Source organism: Halyomorpha halys, unplaced genomic scaffold (genome assembly GCF_000696795.3).
Source record: "Halyomorpha halys isolate HHAL.00 unplaced genomic scaffold, Hhal_1.1 Scaffold184.1, whole genome shotgun sequence".
Taxonomy (NCBI): Eukaryota; Metazoa; Arthropoda; class Insecta; order Hemiptera; family Pentatomidae; genus Halyomorpha; species Halyomorpha halys.
The window spans coordinates 471,214-497,477 of NW_027105747.1; the positions used below are offsets into that span (position 1 = coordinate 471,214).

Below are 26,264 nucleotides of genomic sequence, written 5' to 3' on the forward strand. Positions count from 1 at the left end.
AAAGTCTTCTATTGTGATGCTGGGATAGGCAGCAGCTAATCTTCTGTGTGTGTGTGTGTGTCAACAGCCTTACTCAAAATCAAAAAGTCCTACGAAACTTAATAACTTATTTAAGGCAGATATATGCCTGGGATGAGCAACATTTTCCAGAAAATCGACCAACATTATGTAGATAAAATAGATTTTTCACAGTTTTTCGATTTTTTCCAGAACGGCTCTAATGATTTTGATTAAACAAGGCATTTGAATGCACAATTAAGGTGCTTTAATATCAGATAGGTCTTATCCTGATTGAAATAGTCTGAATGGAATTAAATGAAAATTAATTTTTAAATTCTTCCAATAAAGTACATTTTATTTTGTTTATTAGAAAAAAATAAACAGTTCTCACTGTTAGCAATAATAAAAAATAGACGAATAAGAAATATCAAAGAATTTTATAAATAACTAAAGGAGAAAAAAAGGAAAAATGGAGTTATCCGATTCGTTCAGAATAATTTTTGCCTTCTCTGGTGTTTTTTTTTTAAAATCACAAAAATAGTGATAACATCAATATCAGACCACCATATACACAAAAATTTGTCACGTATGTAGGATGGTAAGTGAAAGCTGTGTGATACCAGCACCTAATTAGATTTTTAATGAAATGTATCATTTAGGAGCTATTAGTGAAAATTTTGAGTTATTCATATAATTAAAGGATAATTTAATAAATTATAGAATCATCTGATAAATTATAATTGATCATTATACACCTTCATAATTTATTTAATTATGGAATAAGAACTATAAACATCAAATTAGAATTGTTGAACTTAAATTGATTAACTTGAATTGTTGAAATATACCTACTTTTTTTCCAAAGGAAGGAAAGGAGTGCAAAGAAAAGTGTTACAGCAATCCTCCAGAGAAACCAGGCCAATGTGGAAATCAAAGCTATCCATTTTTTAAAAGCTGCATTGAAGAATGCCATTTTAACAAGGACTGTCCTGGCTTGGATCTTTGCTGCAGTAATGAGTGTGGAAAAACTTGTCAAATGCCAATAAATCTCGAAAATACACCAGGTAAATATATTTCAGTAACTAAATTATAAATTAAGCACCCCTTAAAAAATATTAATTACTGCTATTACTATTAAATCTTAGTTTATATTTTAGCCCTCTCTGCTGGCGTTTTTTAGGGTTAATAAACAACAATAAAATATAGCTATTTATTCAAACAAATTGTAAATATGAGGCAAATGAAATACAGATATCAATAATCATCAAAGAAAAGCATAATATACTACAAAGTTTATGCTTTCCAACTAGTTCACATACTCTTTTCCTCATTCTCCCATCATCTAGATTTATAATCAATGTTGTCTTCGAGGTATATAACCAAAAATAATTTCTTTTTTAATTCAATCCTAACTTGTGCTTTCAATTCTACATCATAGGCCTGCCGGATATCCCAACAAATGTCACAGTTTCCAAAAGTCCTGACTTGGGTACTATGCTGGTTGACTGGGTGCATCCTGGAGATTCAATGTTTGTAGTCGAAATGAAAGAAGCATCTGGTCCATGGCAAACAGCTCATAAGACTCCACGGTTATCTCATCCAATAAAGATCCCTATCCAATCTGGAGTAGAGTATATGGCACGAGTAGCAGCTGTCAATGGTTTGGGTTCTAAAGGCTTCTCAAATTCTTCAAATCCATTCACACAACATCTTGGTAAGTAGTGAATAAGATTTTTTTTATATATTATATTTTGTAATTTCTATCTCTCATTAAGTTTCAAATGAACCGCTAATATCATCATTCAATTTAATGTTTAATAATAAAATTTCAATTTTATTTATCACTATTTGTTATGGCAAATAACATTGGCTTATGTTATTTCAAACATATTATAAGGCGAAAACACAAAATATAAATGTGAGGAAGAACAAGGTAATTCTGAAAACTGGACACAATTCAAGACAGCAGGATCCTCCTCCCTCCCCCCAAGAAATCCCCTGTCCCTTCTCTCTCACGCTGGAGGATACCAGAAACTCTAAGCATCCTTCTCATCTTCAGTTTCATTTTTGGTTTCAGTGAGATCGGATTTTGAAGTAATCTTCAGTGCCCACTTGTAACTTTTACATTTGACTCATATTTAGCTAAGCTTGGCTTTTATTTTTATTCTTTTGATATACTGATGTATATAAATTATGTAATAAATAGTTAGTTGCTTATTGTTTTAGCTTGAGATTAAATTTTTAAATGCCTGTTTTCTATAATATGTCTTATGTAATGGAGGTTAATAGGGTATAAGCCATATATACCAAACACTTTGCCAAGTTTCACTCCAAAACATAAATAGTATCTAATATGTCATCACCTTCATTCAACATCATCTATAACCCATTCTTCTGGCAACGAAATACTTTTTTGTATTGGATATTTTCCCCATTCACACATTGCCCCAATGACAATCTTTGGACCACTCAAGAGGGGAATTAATAAGGAATGTGATATTTGTATGAGGGAATCTTCAAAAATTTTAATAACAAACCTTTGCCTGCTATTTAGAGAGGCTATTAAAAAGTTACTAACCATGGGAAAGCAGATGATTCCTCTCACTTCAGTGAATATTATTATTCTCAATAGAGGGAGTATTAAATATAGATTTTTTTTTTTTTTTTAATTTGGTTTTGTATATGTTACCAGAGATCTACGGTTTAGATCACTCTGAAATTGTGAGGGAAGGCAACCCAGGCAGAAAACAAATATATATTTTATTTTGTCAACACTATTAATTATTAAATTTCACTTCTCACATAATTTAACACATAAATAATCAAACTATCCAAGGAGAAAAAAGAACTTAAATTATCCAATTAAACCTTCAAATATAATATAGCATGACACTTTAATATTCAGTATTACCCATTACCTTTTAATAGGATGAATTCGGAAGCTCCTTTGAGACAAGTGTTAAGTATCATAGAAAAATTATAGGCAAGTGTCTGAAGGTGTCACCTAAGCAGCCTCAACACTGCAAAGGCACCTGTTCAATTCCAGCTGGGGCAGTTTGACTTTTATTTTGTGGTGGCCCCACGAAATAGAAACTCGACCTTCCCAGTAGGGTCAGAACAGAGTAGTAGCCTGTAGAATAATTCTCCTTCCCTTCCCCTTCATATTAGAAATGGCCAGGGGATAAACAAAAAAAAAAAAATATCGTCTAAATTTTATTTCAGTGGTACAGCTAGAAGTGTGAAGGCTGGAGAAGAAAACTTTGATAGAGCCCCTTGGTCTCATTGATAAGAAACATACCTAAAAAGTCTAAGTTTTGGTTTTTTTCTCTTTTCATGTCATAATCATCTTTGTTTATTGTTCTTTTTTGAAATCTCAGAAAGTTTTCTAATACAAAAATTGGACCAGGAGAATTGAGAGCCCCTTGAGCCCTGGGTCCGGGACAAGTTTTTCCTGTCCCGGTGCTCCTGTTTTATTTCTGACTATAATTAAGTGTTAGTATTTATACGATGTTGAGATATTAGTAGATTTCTGTATTGCGTAGAGGCAAAGCCACCAGAAATGCCAGAAAACCTGAGTTTTAAAGGCGTATTAAAAAATGGAAGTGTTTCGGGACTCTTCAGCTGGCAGCTTCCACGCTCAGACCAACACGTCACAAGGTATCTTGTTGTGTGGACTCAAAGAATAGCTGATGATAAAACACCTCTCCACAAAGGTTCAAAAGAAGTTCATAGGAAGACAATTCCTCATGTAAGTAATGCTATGATTTTTGCTAAAAATGTTAATTTTATAGAACACCAATGTGCACAATGTATTGTTAAAATAGTATTATCCTGATAATTTTTCTAAGATTTTTTTTAAAAATGTTATAAATCCTATTAATGTTTATTTAATAGATTATTTTTCTTCTTGGCAAGAGCTCAAAGTATGGTCATGCTTCTTTAATAAGCCTTCGTATTTCAGTCCCAAACAGTACCAGTTATTAAATCTAATTTGTTTTATAGCATCATTTACCACTTCATCTCACCTACATTTAAGTCTAATATCATGATTAAAAGTCATTTACCTGGCAGTATAACACCATTATTTTTGTCCATCATTGCTAGATGTTTTGTTGTTGCTAGCTATTTCTTCCAGTTTAGGAGAATAGACAATATCCACCTTCTATGAATTTTATAGAACTTATTTTTCTTATTCCTTAGCCAAGGCCTTCTCTATAGAGAATTTATAATCTATGAGGAATCTAACCTCAAAAATAGGAAAATTTTATTCATCTACTTTTTGTAAGTTCTATAAAATAATTAGAACATTCAATTTCATCTTCAAAAAAGTGCACGAATTTCCTACTATAATATATAATAATAATCATATTTAAATTTTAATTAAAAAACCGTTAAATATACTTTCTTTTTTAAATAAATTAATTGGTATCCAGGTGAAGTCTCAAAAAAATTTATTATTTCTTTAACGGTCCAATGTTGCAGCCAATTTGGCCATCTTCAAGGACAATATTAAATACAAATTTACACCTCACATATTTTTCAATAACAAAAAATAGTTTGTTGATAAGAAAGTGATAGTGTTAAGTTGATCTATAATTAAAAGTTTTAAAAATTAATGACATTGTGACAAAATAGGGTAATTTGACTGATATTAATGACTTTGGCAGAATAGCCTCCAAAAGCTATTTAAATATTTGGATGTGGGATGTAAATTTATATTTAAGAGTGTCCTTGAGGATGGCTGAACTGGCCGAAACGTTGGACTGTTAAAGAAATAATAAAGTGTGTTGAGACTTAACCTGGGTACCAGTTTTACTATCGGCCTTGTTTTAATTGTGAAAATATCTTGTCATTGATCATTATTATTAAAAAATAAGAAAAGTCAAAATAAAATTTCTACTAGGTAGAGAGTATGGCTGAGGTAGACTGGCTGTTGTTAAATAAAAAAACATGATAAACAGTCCAATAATCATGTATATTTATATAATCATACATATGCCTATATATGATCGTAATAATTTATATTCATTTCATTAAAAATATATATTCTGAACAGTTGACTAGATATGATTCAATATGACTTGGTTGGACCAAGTGATTTATATTGAAATGTAGAAAACAGGATGATTATTCACTCTGCCAATTTTTTGTTAGTGTTAGACTATATGAAATCATTTTATATTGTATAGAGAGAAATACTTTATTTAACAAGCAATACTACCCAAACATAATAGGTTGCCAAACTAAAACTTTATTATTGACATGTACATAACAAAAAAATAAATAAATATTATAACTAGGGTAATGTGTATATCTAGCATAACAAATATAGTATATATTTTTTACATGAAGAAACTTTCAAAATCCAGGAAAAGAAAAAAACAAGAGCTGTTATATATCTATGAAATATAATGGTAATTCAATTCAAGAGGTTAAAAAAAAATATGTTTGTTATCACTAAGACATAATTTTATTCATTCTGAAAGAACATACTCTTCTATAAACTAAAAAAAAATTGTTTGTTATCACTAAGACCCAATTTTATTCATTCTGAAATAACTTACGTTTCTTTAAATTTCTCTATGTTTAACATAAACTGAGTTATTTATGTAAATAAGAACCTAATTTGACTAGAAAATTAGTTTATTGTTCTTGACTATAAATATTACACAAACATGCAACTGTGACTGGCTTATAAACAAAGCGCCATGATTCACGAAGTGACTCTGGCAGACTTCCATCTACTGTGATGTCTTCAATTCTCCTCCTCCGCAATACTTTGACACTAAGAAAAAACAGTTTTATATGAGAAAAAAACAATTGACCCATCATGCAAATACATAATCTCAGATAACTACTTTAGAAGCTATATTGTAAATAAAGATTTTGTAAAAAAATTTTTAAAATCAGTATCTAATAGAGACTAGGAATTCTACTATTTTAATATGTCATCGTTTAAGCGACGATACCTCAAAATGAAAAAAAAGTAACCATTTAAAAAATAAATAAGAATTAATTTCTCATTTTATAGACATCTCAAAAAAACCCTCAAAGAAATTAAACTTATATAAGTATCCTACAATACAATGGTTGTGACGAGATGTATCTTGAATGATGTGTTGATTTTTTTTTTGGTTTAAAATTCTCTTTTTTCATTTTTTTTAAGCCACAAAAATTCACTACTCCTTCAATCATGCATTTGATATCATCATATATATTAAAAAATAATAATAATAATATTTTTATCTAATAACATTAATTCTAAGCTAGTAATAAAATTCATGCAATTATATTTTACATTATTTCATATTAATATAAAATTGTAGTTTATTGTAATTTGAAATATTTCATAATCTTCAACAAATCATAATTTAAACATTTTCTAATTTTTAGTAGTTATGAATTTAATATAAATTAAATTTGTTTAATAAATTATCAACTATTGTACCAGTTTATTACACAATAATACAGTTAATAAAACCAAATATATTTTTTCACTTGTATTTTTTCTAGGATCAAGTTGATATTTTTGAAAAATTAAAAAAAAAAAAAAAAAATAGCCAAGGCATTATGAACATTCTTTCAATATATCAGTTCCGTGATCATTGTTGGATAGTTTCCTCTTTGCAGGTGGTACTTAATTCTTTAGAATATGAGTAATTGGCATAAAATAATTATGCGTTAGCTGAAAACAATGACCTGATAACAAACTATTAAGTTATTACTACAACTATTACTGTACAAATAATTTTTTGCTCCATAAATTTTCAAAGAAACTTGATAAATTTATTTTAGTCATTAATAAAATTTAATCTCAATAAAACTTTAAATAAAAAAAACACTAGGTGTTCACTTGTAAAAATTAATAGAGATGTTGTTTGTTGCCAGTGCTATTAGGCACTTAACGTGAAACTGAATATTAAAAATAATTTTTCCTGAATGACAATATGGTTTAATATCATTTTTAATCATTGTAGAATAAATCCTAAATATAACAGATTTTTTTTTTTAATTTCATCATTTTACTGGATACTAGAGACTTCCTATAAAATCAAGAAGTTCATTGAAGACAGATTTAAAAACATTTCAGAAATGAACAATTTATCATGCTTAAAAAATATATTAATAAAAGCATGATTCAGTTTTACAAAACAAACAGAATGAATGACATAACTAATAAGCTAAACTTCACTTGAATAGTTTATAATTAGAATATATTTAGTGTTAAATTATACTCCCTAAAGCTCATTTTAATTGAAAAATTATATTAACTTTATGAAACATACTTGTATTTTTGAGGAGTACAAATGTATGGTAAACATTTAGAATCACATTCTAAAGTGAATAGAAATTGTGGATAGTAGCCTCGCCCAAGATCTAAAAGCTTTGGACGCCCTGCACATTCTTCATTAACTATACATGCTTTCCCAAGGTTAGTTAAAGCATACAGAGCAAATAACTGAAGTATGATGGCACCAAACACCCTGTTATAAAATAAATAAAATGTTATACATATATGAGTAAACACATACACTTTAACCTCTGTAATAATGAAACACTGATTGATTCATAATATTGAAGTTAGTTATAATAAATTAACCTTCTTACTTAGCAGTTTATCAATGATAAATTAAAATTTAGAATAGAAATAAAATAATCTAAGTTCTATGCAAATAAAACATTGATCATGAGACATTTACTGTCAGAACATTAGAAACATTTTTTTCTTCTTGGTATGATTAATAATTATCTTTAGTAAAAGAAAAAATGTATTACATAAAATTATTGACAAACTCACTCATATAAACATTTCATTTCAAAATTATATATAGTGAATACACACAAAATAAATAAAGTAAATTGTAAAAAGAAACCTCTTCCTGAGCCAAATACTTGAATATCAAATTATCAACAAGTTTATAAAAATATAATATATTTAACAATGGAAATATATTTAGGAAGATTAGAAACACTTGAAAGCAGTGTTAAATCTCACATATTTATGCTATAACCCCTCTTGATAGCATTAGAAGACACGATATTTATTTTAATCTGAGATAAATAGTCCATGTAACAGAAATGTGAAATTAATACTGTAAATTGAATAGTAAAATTCTGTAAAAAATAATTACAGTATATTTTAATGTTTTTATATAAAATTAATTAACAAAATATTATTTTATAGTGTTAAAAATAAATATCTTCCTATTTTTTCCTAAATATCTTAACATTTTATCCTATAGTAATTTACTTGTAAAAAAAAGTTATTCATTTTAAGTCTTATCTAGTAAATATGTTATATAAATCGAATCTTATTTTCATTAAAATAAATTTATAAAGTTTTGATACATTGTTAAGATGTTAAAAGTATTTATTTGGTAAACTATGCACTATTATATTATGCATTGTTATTGCATCTCACGTGACAAAGTGTGTTTTTTTTAGATTCACATTTTTTCACTACAAACAATTAAGGGATTTGATAAAATTACTCACTTTCGTGTGGGAAATCATAACACAGAAATGTAACTTTAACATCTACCTTAAACTGATCCTTAAACTGTACTAAGGGATTTTATCGAACCTCTATTTTTATCATTTTCGTACAGCATCTATATTGGTGATTTTTTTCATGTCTGTTAACGATGTATATTTATGTGGATCTTGAGGTCGGTTAATTTTAATATAAGTATTTTAAGAGGTATTTTTAATTTAAATATAAATAAAAAAAGATTTGTTTTAATTTTATTGTTTTGAAATTAATCTAAATAGGAGAAAATTAGTAGTAATTTAATACAATAAACTGTTCACTATAAATTTTCATAATCTTTTTCAACGTTCATGATAATTCTTTTATTAAGGTATCACAAAAAAACAACAAATTGCCCCTTACGAGTAGGGTGCAGTTCAACTGATGATCAAATGACTTAAATTTGTTATACCAGAAGAAATGTATACAAATTATTAATCATTTGCTATTAATTAAAAAGATTTTAAACTTAAGGATTATTATTTTTTATTTATTGATAAATATTACTATCAGCCACAGTCATGGGCAATAGGTAACAGAGTTGTAATTGAGCAATTGCATAACAAAATCATAAAAAAAAAAATATAAAAACAAATAAAGATATAAAATAAGAACGACAGAATCAAAATGTGTATATAGATGAATAAGAATAAAATAAAGAAGGAAAAGTAAATTATCGAACTAATTATAATAATAAAACTAATCAGTTCCAAAGATTATCTAAATAATCAGAATTATATTAGCATATATATTGAATTTATAATTATTATTGGTAGTATTAAATTGAATAGTTTGTCAATCAGATCTAATTTGAACTAATAATCTTTATCTAAAATTTAAAAAATTGATACTAGAAAGACAGCAACTTACATGCTGGTCTGGGATGGGACAGAGATGGGTGAAGGGATTGGCTGGCCCTTATATAGAATGGAGACAAAAGAAGTGTCAAAGAGCTGAAAGCCCTACTGAGACATGAAAATAATATCACTTCAAGCCATTTTCCTTTCCTTAGACTTATCAGGTTGCCATTTCTCAAAGGGAAATTTATTTATAGAAAATAATATGTCAGTATATTAAACCATGAGAGTTTAAGAGTGTAGATTTCAGTTGTTTAATTAATTTATTTCAAATATATAATAGTGTAGTTACAAATAATTTTGATAATTTGTTTGTTTAAGCGATATATTTATAAAATATTATAAAAGAAAATAATTGTGATAAAACTAAAAAAAAAGATAGGTGAATACATTTATTTTTATAAAAATAAAAAAAATAAATAAAGAAGAATATTTATCTTCATTAAAAACATTTGTGAACAATAGACTCTTAAAGTGCAAAATTTCATTTATTAATTACTTAAATATTAATATAACAGAAACAATCTAAACAATTCTGAAAGTATTGAAATTTTTAATGTAAATTTCATACTTAAAAATTATTTTTTCATAATAGAAATTATTTGAACGAAAACAGAAGCAGAAAAAATCAAGTTTAAGTATGTGGTTTGTTTTCAGCTGAGGAAGTATATACTATCAGTTGTGTTCTTTTATAGTAATTTTATCATTTTTACACTAGAGAAAACCAGTGACTAATTGATTTGAATATTGAGAGACAGAAATTTTGAATTTAAAACTGTGACGAAAACTAATGCAATGATTGAAAGCCATGTTTAGCTATAAAAGTGCAGTCAATGATAATTCCCATCATCATCATTAAATTCAATGAGACTTCATGGAAAGCAAAGCACTTATTACAAAACAGGAAATGTTAAAACTGAAATTTAGGGTGATAATAATGAACATGTGAATAGATCATAGTGGTTTACAAATCATAAATATAGCACAAAATCAATTATATTATATATGAACATTAATCATGTTACTCATTTTCATGTAGAAAAAAAAATTATAATGTTTAGTAATTTGTTCTTAAACCAATTATCTTATGGTTTGTTCTAGACTTGTAAATAAACCTAAGTTTTTTTTCAATTATTTAGTGAAGTAATTTATTTTCAAAATTAGCCGAACCCCGAATCACTTCTGGAGTGGCTATGACAAAGTAGATTTGTGGCCATTCTGGCCCCAGAGAACCTAGAAATAGGAAAGAAAGACATTTTGAGAAGGCTTACTCCTCCTAACAAGAGAGGATGACTTAAATCCAATGTTCTTTTCCTTTCTTATTAAACCTAAAGTTAATTTTAAGACATTTTTCAATATTTGATTCGAGGGCCTGAAGAATGATTTTATAAAGTCTGATTTTTATCCATTTTTTTTTTAAATTTTGAGTAAGTAAAAAAAAATTTTTTATCTTATCAAATATTAAACAATTAAGTTATTGCTAATACAAATAGTGTTTATGAATTTTATATTTTGACCTATATCTATGAAAATGTTATTAGATTTACTATAGTGTAGTTATCATTAAAGAAAATACATCCAAAAGAATATATTTTAATATTTTAATTTTTCTTATTTTGAATTCACAGGGAAAGAGCTGTGTAAGAATAAAATATTTAAAACCAAATGCACTATATACATTTCATGTGCAAGCCCAAATCATACATGATAAAACAAAAATTTCCAGTAAGCGGGCAACTTTAAACATAAACACTACAAACTATACATCCAGTAAGTATGATATTTATGTACTGCTTATTAGTACTTACTTAAATATATTCATTAACAAAAACTAGGATAGTCTTATTTTTCTCATATTGAAAGTTCTCATGGAATCTCTAATTTTCCATTATCCCAGAAAACCTATTAATGCAGATACTTATCTTATTCATTTAGATATTAAAATAAAAGAGTGTTCACAAATCTTCTATTGATTAACTTTTATTACCATCTATTCCTTACACCATCCATTATTGTTATTATCAGTCTAATTTTAATTATTTGTCCATTATTGCACTTATTATACCTCCTCTGAGAATTTGAAGGAGGAATCCTTAATCTATTTAAACCAAAAAATTAGACACTCATTTAGATTTTACTTCATGAAATCAATATTAGTATATTTGAGGCTCAACCCATGGAAGGTAGTGTTTCAACTATATCTTTTATGTGAAGAAGTTTTTCCACTTTATGTTAAGATGAAGTTAAATGTAATAAACCACATAACTGGGTTCGTTCAGTGTCAGAAGCCTATGTTATTTCCATTTACTGATTTCATCTCATAACTAAATAATATTATGTCAATTTATATAACATCCTTATTTATGAATTTTATTAAATATTACCAATGGCACATAGTCGAGATTAATTTAATATAAATTTATATTTTAATTTTTTTTATTAGGCACCTAAATAAAGGTAAGAGGTACTAATATCATTCTCATAATTTTTTTTCTTCAGATTCTCATAGAATTGGATCAAAACAAAGATCAAAACAAAAAATTCAGGTCCATTACAACATTTTACAGAAAAATGGAGGATTGAGTGCTGAAATTTCATGGAAATCTAGAAAAAAATCTAAATATGAAATATCTTGGGAATCAATTTGTGGGAAAAAAAGAAAAGTTATCATCACAGTGAGCTGTTTTCTTCCATTCATCATAATATGTAGATTATTAAATGGTATTTTACTAATATAGAGCTTTGTTTTGCAGGGATCTCAGTATTCGATCACAGCGTTAGATAGAAACTGTGAATATGTTGTGGTTGTTAAAGAATTATCTGAGTGCAAAAAGAGGAGAAGAGTGGGAAAGGTTACCTTTAGAACAGATTAAATTCATGAAATTCAATAGGTTTATTAAAAATAAGAATTGTAATTTAAAAAATATATTTGTAAATACCAAAACAATTGTTCTATAACTGAATTTATTAAATGTAAAGAATGGTAGATCTAAGTAAAAACATATACTTTAATTATATATTTAATTTAAAAAATGTTAAATATTCATAAACAAACCAGAATTCTAAATTTAATTTTAAAAATGTTAAATATTCATAAACAAACCAGAATTCTAAATCAGATAATTTTTGAAAACAAAAAATGAATTATCATCTACTTAAAATTTGTTACAATTTAAAATTAGTTTTAAATACTTAGTATAGTTTATTATTATGATGTATAATAAGTTTTAAAACTTTTAGAAATAGGTGAAATTGGTTGCATGAAGTCATTACCATATAAACAGTATTTGTAAATTTTGCATAAATAAATATTTTTGTTACTGACATTTTGTAATATTATGATGTATTTTTTTTTTAAACGGATATATTATATATTCTTTTTTTTAATAATAAAATGTTCAAATTGATTTATGATTTTCCAATATGTTCTCCCAGCTGAGAAGGGGAGGAATCAGTTGGCCAATAGTGACTGATTGGCTAACTGACAAACATCCTCTAATAAGCCTCGGGTGGAACAATCTATTTACTAACTGACATAGATAGAGAAACAGCTCTATCAAAGTAAATACACTCTGAATTTACAATATAATCTGACAGTAAAGAACATGTAAGTACATTGCCCTTCATTTGTTCATGCAATAGTCGTTGATTTGAGCCATTTAATTTGATTATTTTTGTAATATAATTTATAAATTTATTTGTTTCTTATTTGTGAAGAATAATCATTTTATATACTCTTTGGTATATTTTCAGCATGAAAGCATATCTACTTCTTTTTATAATAATAAGTTCAACAATAGTGACTGAATGTGCAAGGGGAGGAGGTGGTGGTCGCATGGGAGGTAAAGGAAGAGGTGGTCGGAGGAATACATATGGTTCGAGAATGCCAATACTGATCCGGCATAGAAATCCAGCCAGTGCTAGTTATTATGAACACAAAGATGTAAGTTTCAGCAATTCCAAAATTTTAATTATTTATAAAATAACTATTATAAATATTTCTTTCTCTTAAAGGGCGCCCGCATAGTGAAAGCATCACATTTTGAACTTGATTACATGCTGGGTAGGAAAATTACTTTCTTCTGTATGGCTCAAGGATATCCAAGACCACAAATAACCTGGTTCAAAGATGGAATCGAACTGTATGCTCATAAATATTTCCAAGTAATAAAAATATTTGGCTATCTAAATGAATTTTTTTGTAATTATTATTGAAGACTATAGAGGAAGAACAAAGTAACTTGATTTTTTTTTTTTATGACTAACAAAAGTTTCTGAATGATCTTTAAATGAGGGAGACAATGGAAAAATCAAAACAGGAAAAAAAAAAAGCTTAAATGACAAAAAATCTCCATTGAATTATACACGTAAAGTGTGAAGACTAGACAATTCTAAGATAAATTTTGTTCTTCTGAACATTAAGGAAAAATTAAGATACCTTGTTTTCCCTCTGTAGTCTACATTTGCATTACTTGACCAAAAAATAGTGAAAAAAATATATAAAAACTCCTTTCAGGTTCATGAGTGGCCTATTGGGAATGACACAATGAAGTCCAAAATGGAAATTGACCCAACCACACAAAAAGATGCAGGATATTATGAATGTCAGGCTGACAACCAATATGCGATTGATCGCCGTGGATTTAGAACTGATTATGTTATTTATACATACTAAAAAAAATTACTTTTTAACATCACCTATGTAAAAAAAAATATATATATATTTTTATATAAGCAACAAATATATTTTCTTTAGCATTAAAAAATGAAACTGAAAACTAATCATTTTATTATTTTATCTGTTATAGAAGAAATATAAATGAAATACATTTTATAATATAAATTAAAAATAAATGACTGTATATTTTAAACTCCTGTCGAATTATGCTTAGTACTTTATGTTTTAATGTGCAATAAATACCAGTTCTTTGTATTATTATGTTTGTAATTATTAAAATATACTTTTAAAACTTTGTACTTAATACCTTATACTGTCTTACTCATATGAAATATATTGATTAAAAGTAATTCCATAAAATCATTGTTATAAAATAATGAGTATGCATAAAAATAACAAAATATTTTTTATAGTAACGTTACTCATTTATTTTATTAGGCATTAATCTATGTAGTCTTGAAATCAGGAGATGACCTGAGCAGCTGAACTGGAATGTTTTATTTATTTATTGACCTCTTGTCAAAGGTATTTTGAAATAAATTCAAGCAAAACCTAAGTTTCTCATCTCTTAATTTTTATGTTTCTGTTTAATACTTTATTTTTATACAAGTTAGTAAAGTATAGGTTTCCTGGATGAACAAATAAATATTTCATTAGAATAACAAAAAAAAGTTATGTTATATATCGCTTAATATGGAAATAAAAATATCAAATGGACAAAATTGAATGGAATGATATTTTGACACATTGCAGAGGCACTTAGATTGTCAGTGAGGAGATAAATTGAAATGAGTGTTAAAATAAGCTCTGATTTGACTAGGATACTGTCAATTGATGTACTGTCCCTCACACGGAGGGCACCCCTAGTAAGAGAATTGGTCCAATCAGGTCCAATGTGACCTGCTGTGGGCTAATTATCCTATCACTGATTCCCCTGAACAAAGGAGCTCCCCTTTGGCCTTGTCGGCAAAACAACCTGCTCGCTTGCATGATTGGGGGTGCCTTGACTAGCGGCTTATTTTAGTTTGTAATATGGTTATATTGAACATGACTTTCTCAACAGGGATTCACAAACCAACTAAGGTATATTTCTTACTATTTAAACTCCTTAAAAATATACATTGAAAAGATTGTATGTGAATTTAAAGATCAAGGTTACTTTTATTTTATCCATATACATGAATAAATAAAACCATATTTTCTTATAATATGTAAGAGAATATTTTTATATATAAATATATTTCCTTATATTATATCACTGTGATAATTGCTAATAATAGAAACGCAAATTTCAAAGAAGGCAATGATGATAGTAAATAGATTATGTTAAATTTTAATATTATTTTTTAAAAGTTTGAATAACACTTTATTACAATATATAGAATAATACTTAATCCTTCAGAACACTCTACTGATCAGCGAGTTCCAGACCTACTTTTTTTCAATTCCATTTGAATATTCTTCACATTTTCCTAAGGAATATTCCCTTTTCTGCCCTGAAGACTAGTGTTAATATTATAAATAATTTTTTTCAGCTTTAAACATTTTTCTTAATTGCTTTTCCCTAATTTAATGGTGAATAATTACACATATTGCTTGTCCTTACGATATATATTTTCCTCAGTCATATAATATAAAGATTTTAATTTTGAAAATACTCATGATAGGCTTATCTAGATACATAATTTTATGATATTCAGATAATTTAGGATCATAAGAATGTTTTCATAAAATTTTAATAATCATCATATTTTTGAAGAATGAAATGATAATCCTTACACTTGCATGATATTTGCCTATCTACTGAATATTATACATTTGTATACTAATTTAATTGAAAACATAGATTCTTATATATGTATATATAAGGGGTAATATTTATTAGAGAATTCAATAAACAATGAGATAATGGGTAAGTAAAGTAGTTTTTACTTAGTTTAATAATTAGTTTATTAATTATCAGTGTTTACTTTAAGTAGAGTAGTTTTTACTTTGATTAATAATTGAGAAAGTTGAAAAAAATATAAATCTTAAAGCTGCCAAAATCATTGATCTTTGTAGCCTGCTGAATGTTTTGCTATTATTGTTTTATGAAAAAAAAGTATTATGATAAAACTTAAATGTTTATATGAACAAAGAAGAGCTGGTAAGAAAAAATAAGTACTTGTATCCATTTTATATTGATTGTATCATTTTAACCCTTCAACCTGCTTAAAGTACAATTAGAATTGAAAAGTAAAATGATCCATCTTTAGGGTATAACTGATTCTTATAATAAATCACAACATATGTTCACCATCATTGTTTTATAATGATTTAATGCTCTCTCAACTAGTTTAAAATAATATTAACATAAAAGTGCCAAGGTACAGAATTTTCCTCTAGAAATTTAAAAAATCTAACAAAGTTTGATGAGGGAAAAATATCACATCATAATAAAAATAGATGATAAGACTTTATTCTATGAAAGTATAATAGGAGGTTTGTCTTTTCCTTATCACCCTGACAGACCAGTAGTTCAGCATTAGTTTAAGGCGATGTGGACTCCGATGGCATCGTCAACATTAATAAAGTCCTCAAATATTAATTCACCTGTTTGGTAGATGTTCTTATCCTGAGTCTAATGAAATAGACTTTGTTATTTTAGCAGCTGTGATGGCTACTCTCGTTTGTTCATTATTTTTAAAAATAAACCTGCACATTCTGAGGCAGTTACAAGGGAGGTACGGAACACTTTTGTTTATTTTAGAGTTTGTATCAATTTCATGGATTCTAAAAACACTGTTTGAAATTAACGTAGTATGAAAGCAGATTGCTAACTCATTTATCTCAATCAGTATATGAGTAAATAACAGGTTCATGCATTTTGAGAAGAGTGAGACCTCAAATTATAGAGAGTGGTAGAGTCCTAAGTTAAAATTTTAAATTGTTTGCATGGAAGATTTCGTTACTAAAAGTACAAATTACTGAGGGGACCAAAACACATTAGACATTTCTTATTTATTGAGAGTTTTTCAAGAAAAATCTAAAATTTTCTGTTAATGAAGTTTATTTAAATTTAGAAATTCAATATCCCGGTATACTTGGATATCTCTAAACCACATAAAATATATAAATATTTATAAAATTATTTGTCTTTTACCTTTTAACCAACATAAACTTCTGACAGCTTCAGTATATCACATTAAGTTGCTATCATATTGAATTTGGTCTCCATGATCTTAAACAGTTTTATAATAATTATTTTCATTCATAGTTTTCATTATACCATTTTAATTGTAAGAATCAATTGATTAGTTATGAATTAATGAGGAATAATATATTTTAAATTTTAACATAATTATGTTTTCTTTTCTCATCACGGATTTTTTGGTTTAGATTATGAAGAAAGAAATGGTATTTTTAATCCTCATGCTCTTGATTTTCTCTTCCTTTGGACAAAGAAGAGGTGGTGCAAGAGGAGGTCGAAGAACAAAGAGCAGAACACAGTTAGGACTTCCTGTAACCGGAAAATATCGAGATCCTGAGTCAGATCAGTACTACAATAACAATAATGTATGGGAATTAGTGATGTATTTTCAATTTACATCCACTACATTATTTCACTCAATATAAAATACTTGTTCCAAGGACTTTTTAATTTTTTTTTTTAATTTCTAAGTTTGGTTTGAAAAATGAAGTTTGGTATTGAGAAAATAAATGAACAGTAGATGAATTATTTGTTTTTGTTAATAAAAGTATTTTAAAGAAATAAATATCAAATCTTTATCTTAACATTTTAAAAGTCATAATATCTTTGATGTAGGATGAGAATTTATGTGTGTTAATACTATAGAAACTGCTTTTTAAAAATATAAAATAGTAAGGTGGGACATTGTTTGTTAAAAGTTTAATGTATCAAGGATCTCTCTTATAAAGCTCTGGTAAAACTGAGATGACAGTGATAAACAGAAAAACTCTGTTTAAAAAAAAAATTATATAACATACACTTTTTTTAAAAATTAAATAAATAATGGGAAAAATATGGGACAAGAACTACCACTTACTTAAATTGAAATACATTTGAAAGTGTAATTCTACAACTTGTTTTTTCGAATCTTCCTTCTTAAAACATAATTTAAATTTAAAAAATGAAGTTGGATTCAATATGAATCAAGAAAATCAGTTTTTAAAAATATTATTTGAAATAAATTCGATTTTTTAAAAATATTTTCAATAAAGACTATATCAAGGTGATCCAACTGTTCATCATTCTTTACTGAAAGAAAAAATACTCAAAAATATTATTTGCTTATATTATAATATTTTCAGGGTGCAAAAATACTAGAAGCATCACATTTTGATTATGAATATGTACTCGGTCACAAAATAGTCTTCATCTGTGTGGCAAGAGGAACACCCAGGCCTCATATTACTTGGTTTAAGGATGGTACTGAGTTGCTATCTCACATGTATTTACATGTAAATATGTTTTTAATTTATCAGTTATTTGTTGCTATCATATTTGTATGAATTTATTTTAGAAAATAATCTAAATCAATATTTTACAAGATGAATTTGCAATTATTTATGTAGTTTATCTACTTATTTGATAGAAAATTGTATGCATATATGTAAATAATATTCTGAATCAGTACATGTTGAATTCAACTAAAACAAATTTTTATGGATTATCTCTATCAGAAGTCTGGTGAGCCAATTCATTTAATGTTTTTTGAGGTTAATGACTTCCATTTTGAATAAAATATTTATTAATTATTCATAACATTGTACAACGTTTCGGGACCACTGTCCCATGTTCATGCACTTTAAAACCTCATGATTTCCCATATGAAATCATGAGGTTTTAAAGTGCATGAATATGGGACAGTGGTCCCGAAACGTTGAAGAATGTTATGAATAATTAATAAATATTTCATTCAAAATGGAAGTCATTAACCTCAAAAAATATTAAACAAATTTTTATTTTTTAGATTTAAAGACAAATGCATTTATTTGAATATTATAAAAAAATTATATTTTTAAGATAGATTAAAATTTTTAAAAAAATTTGATATAACACTGAAATGAGGGAGAGAGAGAAGAATGCAATTCAAATAAAGGTTAATGAATAAGGATTACTTCAGTTTAACTTAGGGACATAACCAATATTTTGATAATATATTTTTTTGTTACTACAAGATTTTGTGGATATTTTGCTTAAATACTTTTTAGTCATCTTTATCTGAAACTTCCTTTATATAAACGACATTTCGAACCTTAAACCTATTTTATTTTTGAAATGCACTGCTATACAAGATCCGTAAATTCCTACCCCCTACATACTTCCTCATTATCCGTTCTTATCTCTCCGACAGATTATTTCAAGTAAATTACAACGGCGCTTATTCATCCCTATTCTGTCAGTCTGCTGGTGTACCTCAGGGTAGTATCCTTGGTCCTATTCTTTATACAGTTTTCACAGCTGACATTCCAACCCATCCTAAAACAATCCTCACCACGTATGCCGATGACACATGTCTATTGTCAGTAAACAATGACCCTTACATTGTATCCCTAACCCTCCAATCCCACATCACCACCCTTGAAGAATGGTGCCAAAACTAGAGGATTAAAATAAATTCCAATAAATCCCACCAAATCACATTTACCCTTCGACGTAAACCCATGACCTCTTCCCCTACAATATCCTTTAATAATACCCCACTTATTCCTGTCGAACAGATCCGTTACTTAGGACTACATCTCGACAAACGACTGACATGGAATCCTCATACAAGACTAAAAAGACAAGAAACTGCTCGTAGATTCCGACTATTGCAACATTTACTGGACAAACGGTCTAAATTACCAATCCATTACAAAAGACTGATCTACATGACTATTATAAGGCCTATCTGGACATACAGAGTTGAGCTTAGGGGCTCCACTAAACCATCAAATTCCTCCAGAATCCAATCCTTACAGTCCAAAATCCTTCGTAAAATCCTTAATGCTCCTTACTTTGTCACAAATCAAGTCATCCATCAGGACCTCAATATTCCATATGTTGCCGATTTGACCAGAACCAGATACCGTTCCTTCCATAATAAACTTCTCAACCACCCAAATCCACTTGTTTTTAACCTGGCTTCTCCTTCATTACCTAATAATCCTCCTAGGTGTCTGAAAAGAAGATGGCCTCGAGATCTTCTTCTCTAGAAATGTTATTGGAGTTCTATCAGTGGGTAGATTCTCCACATGTTTTTATCATGTTACTATGTCACCTACAGCAAATTTACTTGTCGTATATATGTGTATACAGTTGTAAATATCAATAAATAAATTATTAAAAAAAAAAAAAATTTTGAAATGCTATATAAAACTATTAATGTACTTACATTAGATCAGTTATATATAATTTTTTTTTTTTTAATATTTGATTATTTTAACCAACTTTTTATTCAAAACATCCTGATATTTTCATAACATTAAATAGTTCCTTTACATTCGTGCATTTTTCACATTATTGACCATAAATGAATATGAAGATGATAAGGGCTGCGGTCAAGAAGCAACAAAAAATATTTCTGAACTATTTATTTATTGCCAACATTTTGACCCAAAATGTAGGTTTTCATTAGGGCTAATTTTATGAGTGGAGATATAAACAAGGGACTCAATCTCTGATGACAGGACATCAGAACTCAGTCCCTTGTTCACATCTCCACTCATCACAACAGCCCTGATGAAGACCTACAATGGGGGTCAAAACGAAGGCAATGAATAAATTGTTGAGAACTAAGTATTGTTTTTTCTTGACCCCAATTCTGACCATTTCCTTCATTACCTGAGAGAGGTGTATCTGTGAGTCTTCCTGTTAGTTCAATGAATACTAAAAATGTATTACAGCTTATCGTTGAATAGTTTCTTTTTTTATTGCTCCTGCTGCATGGCTAAAGCCTTCGTTCCATACTTTGAGAATAAATGTATAAAAAGGTTTTATTACCCATTGTTTTATCCTTAAACATGAATTAAGAGATTTCAGTCAAGTTTTAGTACTTCAAGAAAAGAAATATCATAACATAGATATCCTTTGAGCAACGTTTTTTCCTCTTTGTGCAACATATTCTTTTTGAGATGACACTCTTTGTGCTATTTTTCTTTTAATATGATAATGAGTCAAGGGAAGAATATTTTGAGCTTATGGCGAACTTTTCAAACCTCAAGCTGAGAAATAAATGAAATATGTAAGTTAATAATTACATTTTTATCATAACTAATTCGGTTATTTACATATTAGTTTCCTAAATTCAAAATGACCGATTTTTTTCTTGCAATCCAGTTAATTTCTCCTATGCTACTTCAATTCTGACACTAAATAAATAAAAAATATATAATGATGAGAAGATAGTTGACCGTGGATAATATATATGAGGAGAAAATGGTTGGGAGTGCAGTTAAAGATAAAAACACAAATAACTTTTTAACTTATTTGTGTTCAATGCTGATTATGTCCCCAACAATCTCCTCTTTTAAATATATATATGTATTCTTATTTAAAGTTACTATACTTAATATGTGCCATCCACGTTTTTATTCCTCCCTTTATTATGACAAACACTTTTACTTTGGAACTAACAAGTTCATACATGTAAATATTTTCTATTTTATACTTTTTGTAATTCATAGGTCTTTGCATGGAGTTCTTTAGAATCTTTTAACCCATTTTTTGTGGAATGAATCAGTCATCACTTTCCCTCTGATGGAAAATTGAAAATAGTTTATTTATTATTTTTTGTAGACAATATCATAATCATGCTCAATATTAAATATCTCTTGAATAGAGAGTCCAAATATGAAACAGATTTAATTGGCAGAAGCACAAATCCTTTGTGACTGTCAAGTAAAAATCTCTACCTTCCACAGCTGATGGTAACTCTACCGTGTCCCATTGAACTAAACTGGAATTGGGCTAGTCCTATGGCAGACCTCCTATGCCACCCACCAGCAGCTTAATACTGGTATGGCTCACATATATGCCATCAGCAACAAATGGGTTAAGCTTCATTCATACCCTGCGTTTTGCTACCAGGTGATTAATGCTAAGATTATCATATGTTGAATGATCCTGGTGCATAGCTGTTCTACCATTTAGGTTCCAATACCTCCATCCCTCCAATACTCCATACCCAATTAAAATCAGCAATAGAGCCCTACATGCCACTTGATGATCATTTTAATCTGGAAACTTCTTGATATACAGAGATCACTACCAGTTGTATCATAACAACCTCTAGAGGATCTTCACCATAGACAGAAAGTTGTGGTTGCTCCATACTCAAGATCTCTACTAAAGCTTCGTAGGTTTCTAATTTACTCTCATATGTCTGCATAAGGGAATACTTATTCAGTCATATTTCATCCCTACACCACTTTTGATTGATAAAATTAATGAAAACTAAAAATAAGATAAACTATCCTTTTTATTTCTCATTCAGTCAAATTTAGATTTATTGAGAGCTTTCATCAAAATTTTCATTCCTGTGGCTTGTATTTGCATTTGAATTGTTTTGATATTTAGCCAACTTTAGCTGCATAGGTTAGTGTAGGTATAAAGACTTATTTATAAACCATCAGCTTTGTTTTCAACTCCACTTCCCTATTGCCGATTAATACCTTATGTAGTTGGCGGCATATATTTATTTAAATTGCTTTTATTGAACTAATAAATTTTCTTTTCTCTTGTGCTTTATTTTAAAATTAACTGGTGTTCACAGTGCAACAGTACAAATTTCACCTGTTGATTTTACAATAATTAATATTTTTATAAATTTGTATTTACCAAAGTTTGGTATTATTTAATCATTCACATTTTTTTTTTCTTTTTTGTGAACACTACAGGTCATGACCAATTAAATCAATATATCAATATTTATTGATTGAACCGTTTTTTAGTAAAATAATTTTGTTAAGGTGCATGAGTGGAGAATGGGCAAGGACAAAGTGAAATCCAAGCTAGAAATTGATCCTGCAACACAAATGGATGCAGGGGTGTATGAATGTACAGCAGATAACATGTACTCTATAGATAGAAGAAGTTTTAAGACTGATTTTAGCATTGCTTTCGATTAAATATTATTTGTATCATCAACTTTCAGTGATTATTAATTACTATTTACAGTCTTTGTTTAATTTTATCTAGCATTATATTAGTTGTATTAATGTAATAGTATGTTATTTATAATAATGTTTCTCTGTAAACTTTATATTGTAATTAAGAAACAAAATCTTTTATTGATTCTCTGTGATTATGGCAAGAATTTGAAAAAATATCGTTAATGAGAGATTCTAAGTACAAAGTTGTGTAGTTATTATTTTTATTTGTGTTTTCTTGTATAGTTTGTATAATTTTCTCTGAGTAAATTTCAAATTTCTCAGTTGTGATAAGGATTAATATATTTTTCTAATATTTAAATGTTTCAAAATTGAGTCTATATGAAGAATGGTGATAGTTTTTAAAAGTAGCTGTAAACATTAAAAGCTGTATAAGCCATATAAATGCTTTTAAATTTGTATTTTATTATATTATTAGAATTTACAACTGTATTTCACATATTAAAGTAACAAAATAAGATTTTTAATATGAAGATAGTTTAGAAGAGATACTACTGCCCAATGGTGAGTCAACCATTCAAATGATTATTTGTTTACTAATGAAATATCATTCATTTGTTTCAGTTCTTATACAACAAATAAATTGGATGTTTTATACAACCAACATAAAAAAATCAATATATTGTATTATATATTTTTAAATAAATAAAAGTATTATAAAAAAGTGATAAGATATTATGCACCAATAGCTCATTTAAAAAAATATTAACTAAACTAAAAAATAAGAGCTATCTTGTACAATGTTTCCTGTTTTCCAGATGTCTCATCTTGAGACAAAAAAAACTTTATCAAATGCTTATAATTGAGTAAGTGTTATGATAAGTTGACATTTCTGATATTTGCTTAGACTTAAGTTTGATATTAGATAACGTGGAGGTTCTATTCCCATAAGTGACTGTCATTATTTATTTTGTGATAACACACTAAATAAATCATGAAATTTTCACACTAGTTAGAAAATGGTTAATAATCTTTGTAGAGTAGTAGAGTTCGATACAAAAAGTTCAAATGTAATTCTTTGATATGTCTAACTGTAAGACTAAGGTTGACGAGATCAGCATTCCATCTGGAGTAAGTATATAAAACACTATTATGGAGTAACTATGTCAGATGATAAGAAAGAGAGGATGCATCGTTACTGGAAGTCATATAAATAATGACACTCTATTCACAAGGAAGAACCTATATCCTAAAGTAATTAGATCTGATAAAGTCAGTAAGAGGGCATAGTCATTGACATTTAAAGTATCTCTTCCCAAGAAATTTTTTTAATGATCCTGAATTTCATAAGTATTCAGTAATTGTTTAGTTAAACACACATTTACCTTCTTGTGATATTTATAATATACAAAATAAAAGGACTGTTTAACAACAAGAATATTTATGTTGTCAGTAAGGTGCATTGTAAGGTATATTTGTCAGTTGACAATAGCTACAAAAAATATGTAACTCAGTCAGTTACTAATCCACATACCCTAAGATTATTAAATAGATGCATTAAAATAAAAAAAGAATGTTTGCATGAAACAATTAATTTCTAATTCCATAATATAATAATAAAAACTAAGAAAATATTAACAAATTTTAATTCCAATTATAAACTTAATGTTTTTTTAATCCAGTATCAAAATTTATAATTTAAGTTATAAATAATATAATTTTAGATCAGTTTATTACAATAATATAATTGTTAGCTTAGTCGAAAGAAAAAAATATATTATTCCTTTTCTTCCCCCTACCAATCAAAATGTTCTGGGGGATTACTCTTGTTCAAAACTAATTAATTAAATCATCACAGGATAGGCTATGAAGGCTAGAGAATGTATTATGGAATTTGGACATGAATTTTGTGTTGCCATACCAATGTATAGTAGTATGTCTAGGTCTTCAGAAGTCTATTTTATAAGGATAAGATCAGTCCTTCCACTTGCAATTGATAACCAAATTAAGCAAAGTCGAAAAGAATCAGTACTTAAAAGGAAGACCTCTGGCTTCTCCCATCCACATCCTACTAGTCTCTGAGTTGGAATTCATAGGTGAAGGGCCTCAAATACGCGGGGGGGGGGGTGGAGTTCTAGAAGTAGATGGTCAATCATCCTAGTACTGACCACGCTCGACTTTGCTTAACTTGGTTGACTCTTGCAAGCGTCATAGTATTTCGGACGTCGTTAGTATTTCTGGCATGGTTCCCTTAATAAGTTATCCAATCCCGCCGGCCGTCCAGTCTCCTTCAATTCAATCTTAGAAGTACCCGTTATCAGTCTTCAGATTTATATATAACGGTAAATTGAACAGTCGCGTTTGACAGATCTTATCTATATCTTATATCTTTCGTTATCAGATCCTCTTCCCCATGCAGTTCCATCGCTACTTCAATTCGTCACTCCAGTACCCTTCTCACCTTCAAATCCCGCTTATTCTTTCACTCCCTCTCCATCCAGACCCAAAAGAAGCAAAATTATTGTTGTTTCAACCAAAATTTGTAATTTTATTAAGTAATTTCATATTTTTTGTTTGCACGTTCATTAAAACTAATATTTTATCCTCAACTGTATTGCAAATGGGTGTTAACATATTTTTCTATTTTTTTTTTATTATTTGTCGATTTTTTCATATTTTGCTTTCTACTCTAAGGCACTAAAGTAAAATAACAGACAATTTTTATTGTCTGTTATTTTTTTTTTTATGTAACTCAGAATAAATGCAAATTATTATTATTAAGTATAAAAAGGAAAAGTTAGGAATATGAATTTGAAAATAAATAGAGTATTATCAATGGAAGGGCAGTTAATCATACATTCTTATTAATAGTTATTTAAAATATATTAATAATTGTCTTAATAGATAATTAATTGCAAACGATGTTTAAATTGGAAAAATCATTCATAAAGATTTATCCAAATAATACCCAAGTCGTAGGAGTGAGTTTTTATGCGACATTTTAAAGGAGAAGTCTCAGAGTTAGAAAGAAGGATGTTAAAAGACTTCTGAGGAATCGGACGCTAGTTGCAGATTTACGAATGGACTCCGGATTGGGAACTGC

At 28.0% G+C, this 26,264-nt stretch overlaps 5 protein-coding genes across 5 annotated transcripts in view; 3 read left to right on the plus strand and 2 right to left on the minus strand.

Annotated features, from left to right (window-relative positions):
* Kal1 (Kallmann syndrome 1) overlaps window positions 1–12,516 on the plus strand; it is a 73,316-nt gene extending 60,800 nt beyond the window's left edge. The window contains exons 2-7 of the mRNA XM_014418224.3: window positions 866–1,064; window positions 1,439–1,714; window positions 3,543–3,748; window positions 11,016–11,157; window positions 11,887–12,062; window positions 12,141–12,516. Of these exons, the coding sequence (XP_014273710.1) occupies window positions 866–1,064; window positions 1,439–1,714; window positions 3,543–3,748; window positions 11,016–11,157; window positions 11,887–12,062; window positions 12,141–12,260 (1,119 nt within the window). The 3' untranslated portion in view covers window positions 12,261–12,516. The remainder of the gene's footprint in view (window positions 1–865; window positions 1,065–1,438; window positions 1,715–3,542; window positions 3,749–11,015; window positions 11,158–11,886; window positions 12,063–12,140) is intronic.
* LOC106679206 (digestive cysteine proteinase 1) overlaps window positions 1–26,264 on the minus strand; it is a 401,586-nt gene that overhangs the window by 349,526 nt on the left and 25,796 nt on the right. The window lies entirely within an intron of this gene.
* On the minus strand, window positions 5,607–8,612 carry trk (trunk). Its single transcript, XM_067053491.1, has 3 exons — window positions 8,608–8,612; window positions 7,287–7,484; window positions 5,607–5,785 (listed from the first exon to the last, which is right to left on the minus strand). The coding sequence occupies exons 1-3, from the start codon at window positions 8,610–8,612 to the stop codon at window positions 5,644–5,646; spliced, it is 345 nt and encodes a 114-aa protein (XP_066909592.1). The 3' UTR covers window positions 5,607–5,643.
* On the plus strand, window positions 12,759–14,278 carry LOC106679211 (immunoglobulin domain-containing protein oig-4). The gene is made up of 4 exons (XM_014418225.2): window positions 12,759–12,994; window positions 13,141–13,330; window positions 13,402–13,551; window positions 13,904–14,278. Exons 2-4 carry the CDS (start codon window positions 13,142–13,144, stop codon window positions 14,060–14,062), a joined length of 498 nt encoding a protein of 165 aa, XP_014273711.1. The 5' UTR covers window positions 12,759–12,994; window position 13,141; the 3' UTR covers window positions 14,063–14,278.
* LOC106679212 (immunoglobulin domain-containing protein oig-4) lies at window positions 14,983–23,856 on the plus strand. Its single transcript, XM_014418226.2, has 4 exons — window positions 14,983–15,148; window positions 17,444–17,620; window positions 18,377–18,526; window positions 23,021–23,856. The coding sequence occupies exons 1-4, from the start codon at window positions 15,098–15,100 to the stop codon at window positions 23,177–23,179; spliced, it is 537 nt and encodes a 178-aa protein (XP_014273712.1). The 5' UTR covers window positions 14,983–15,097; the 3' UTR covers window positions 23,180–23,856.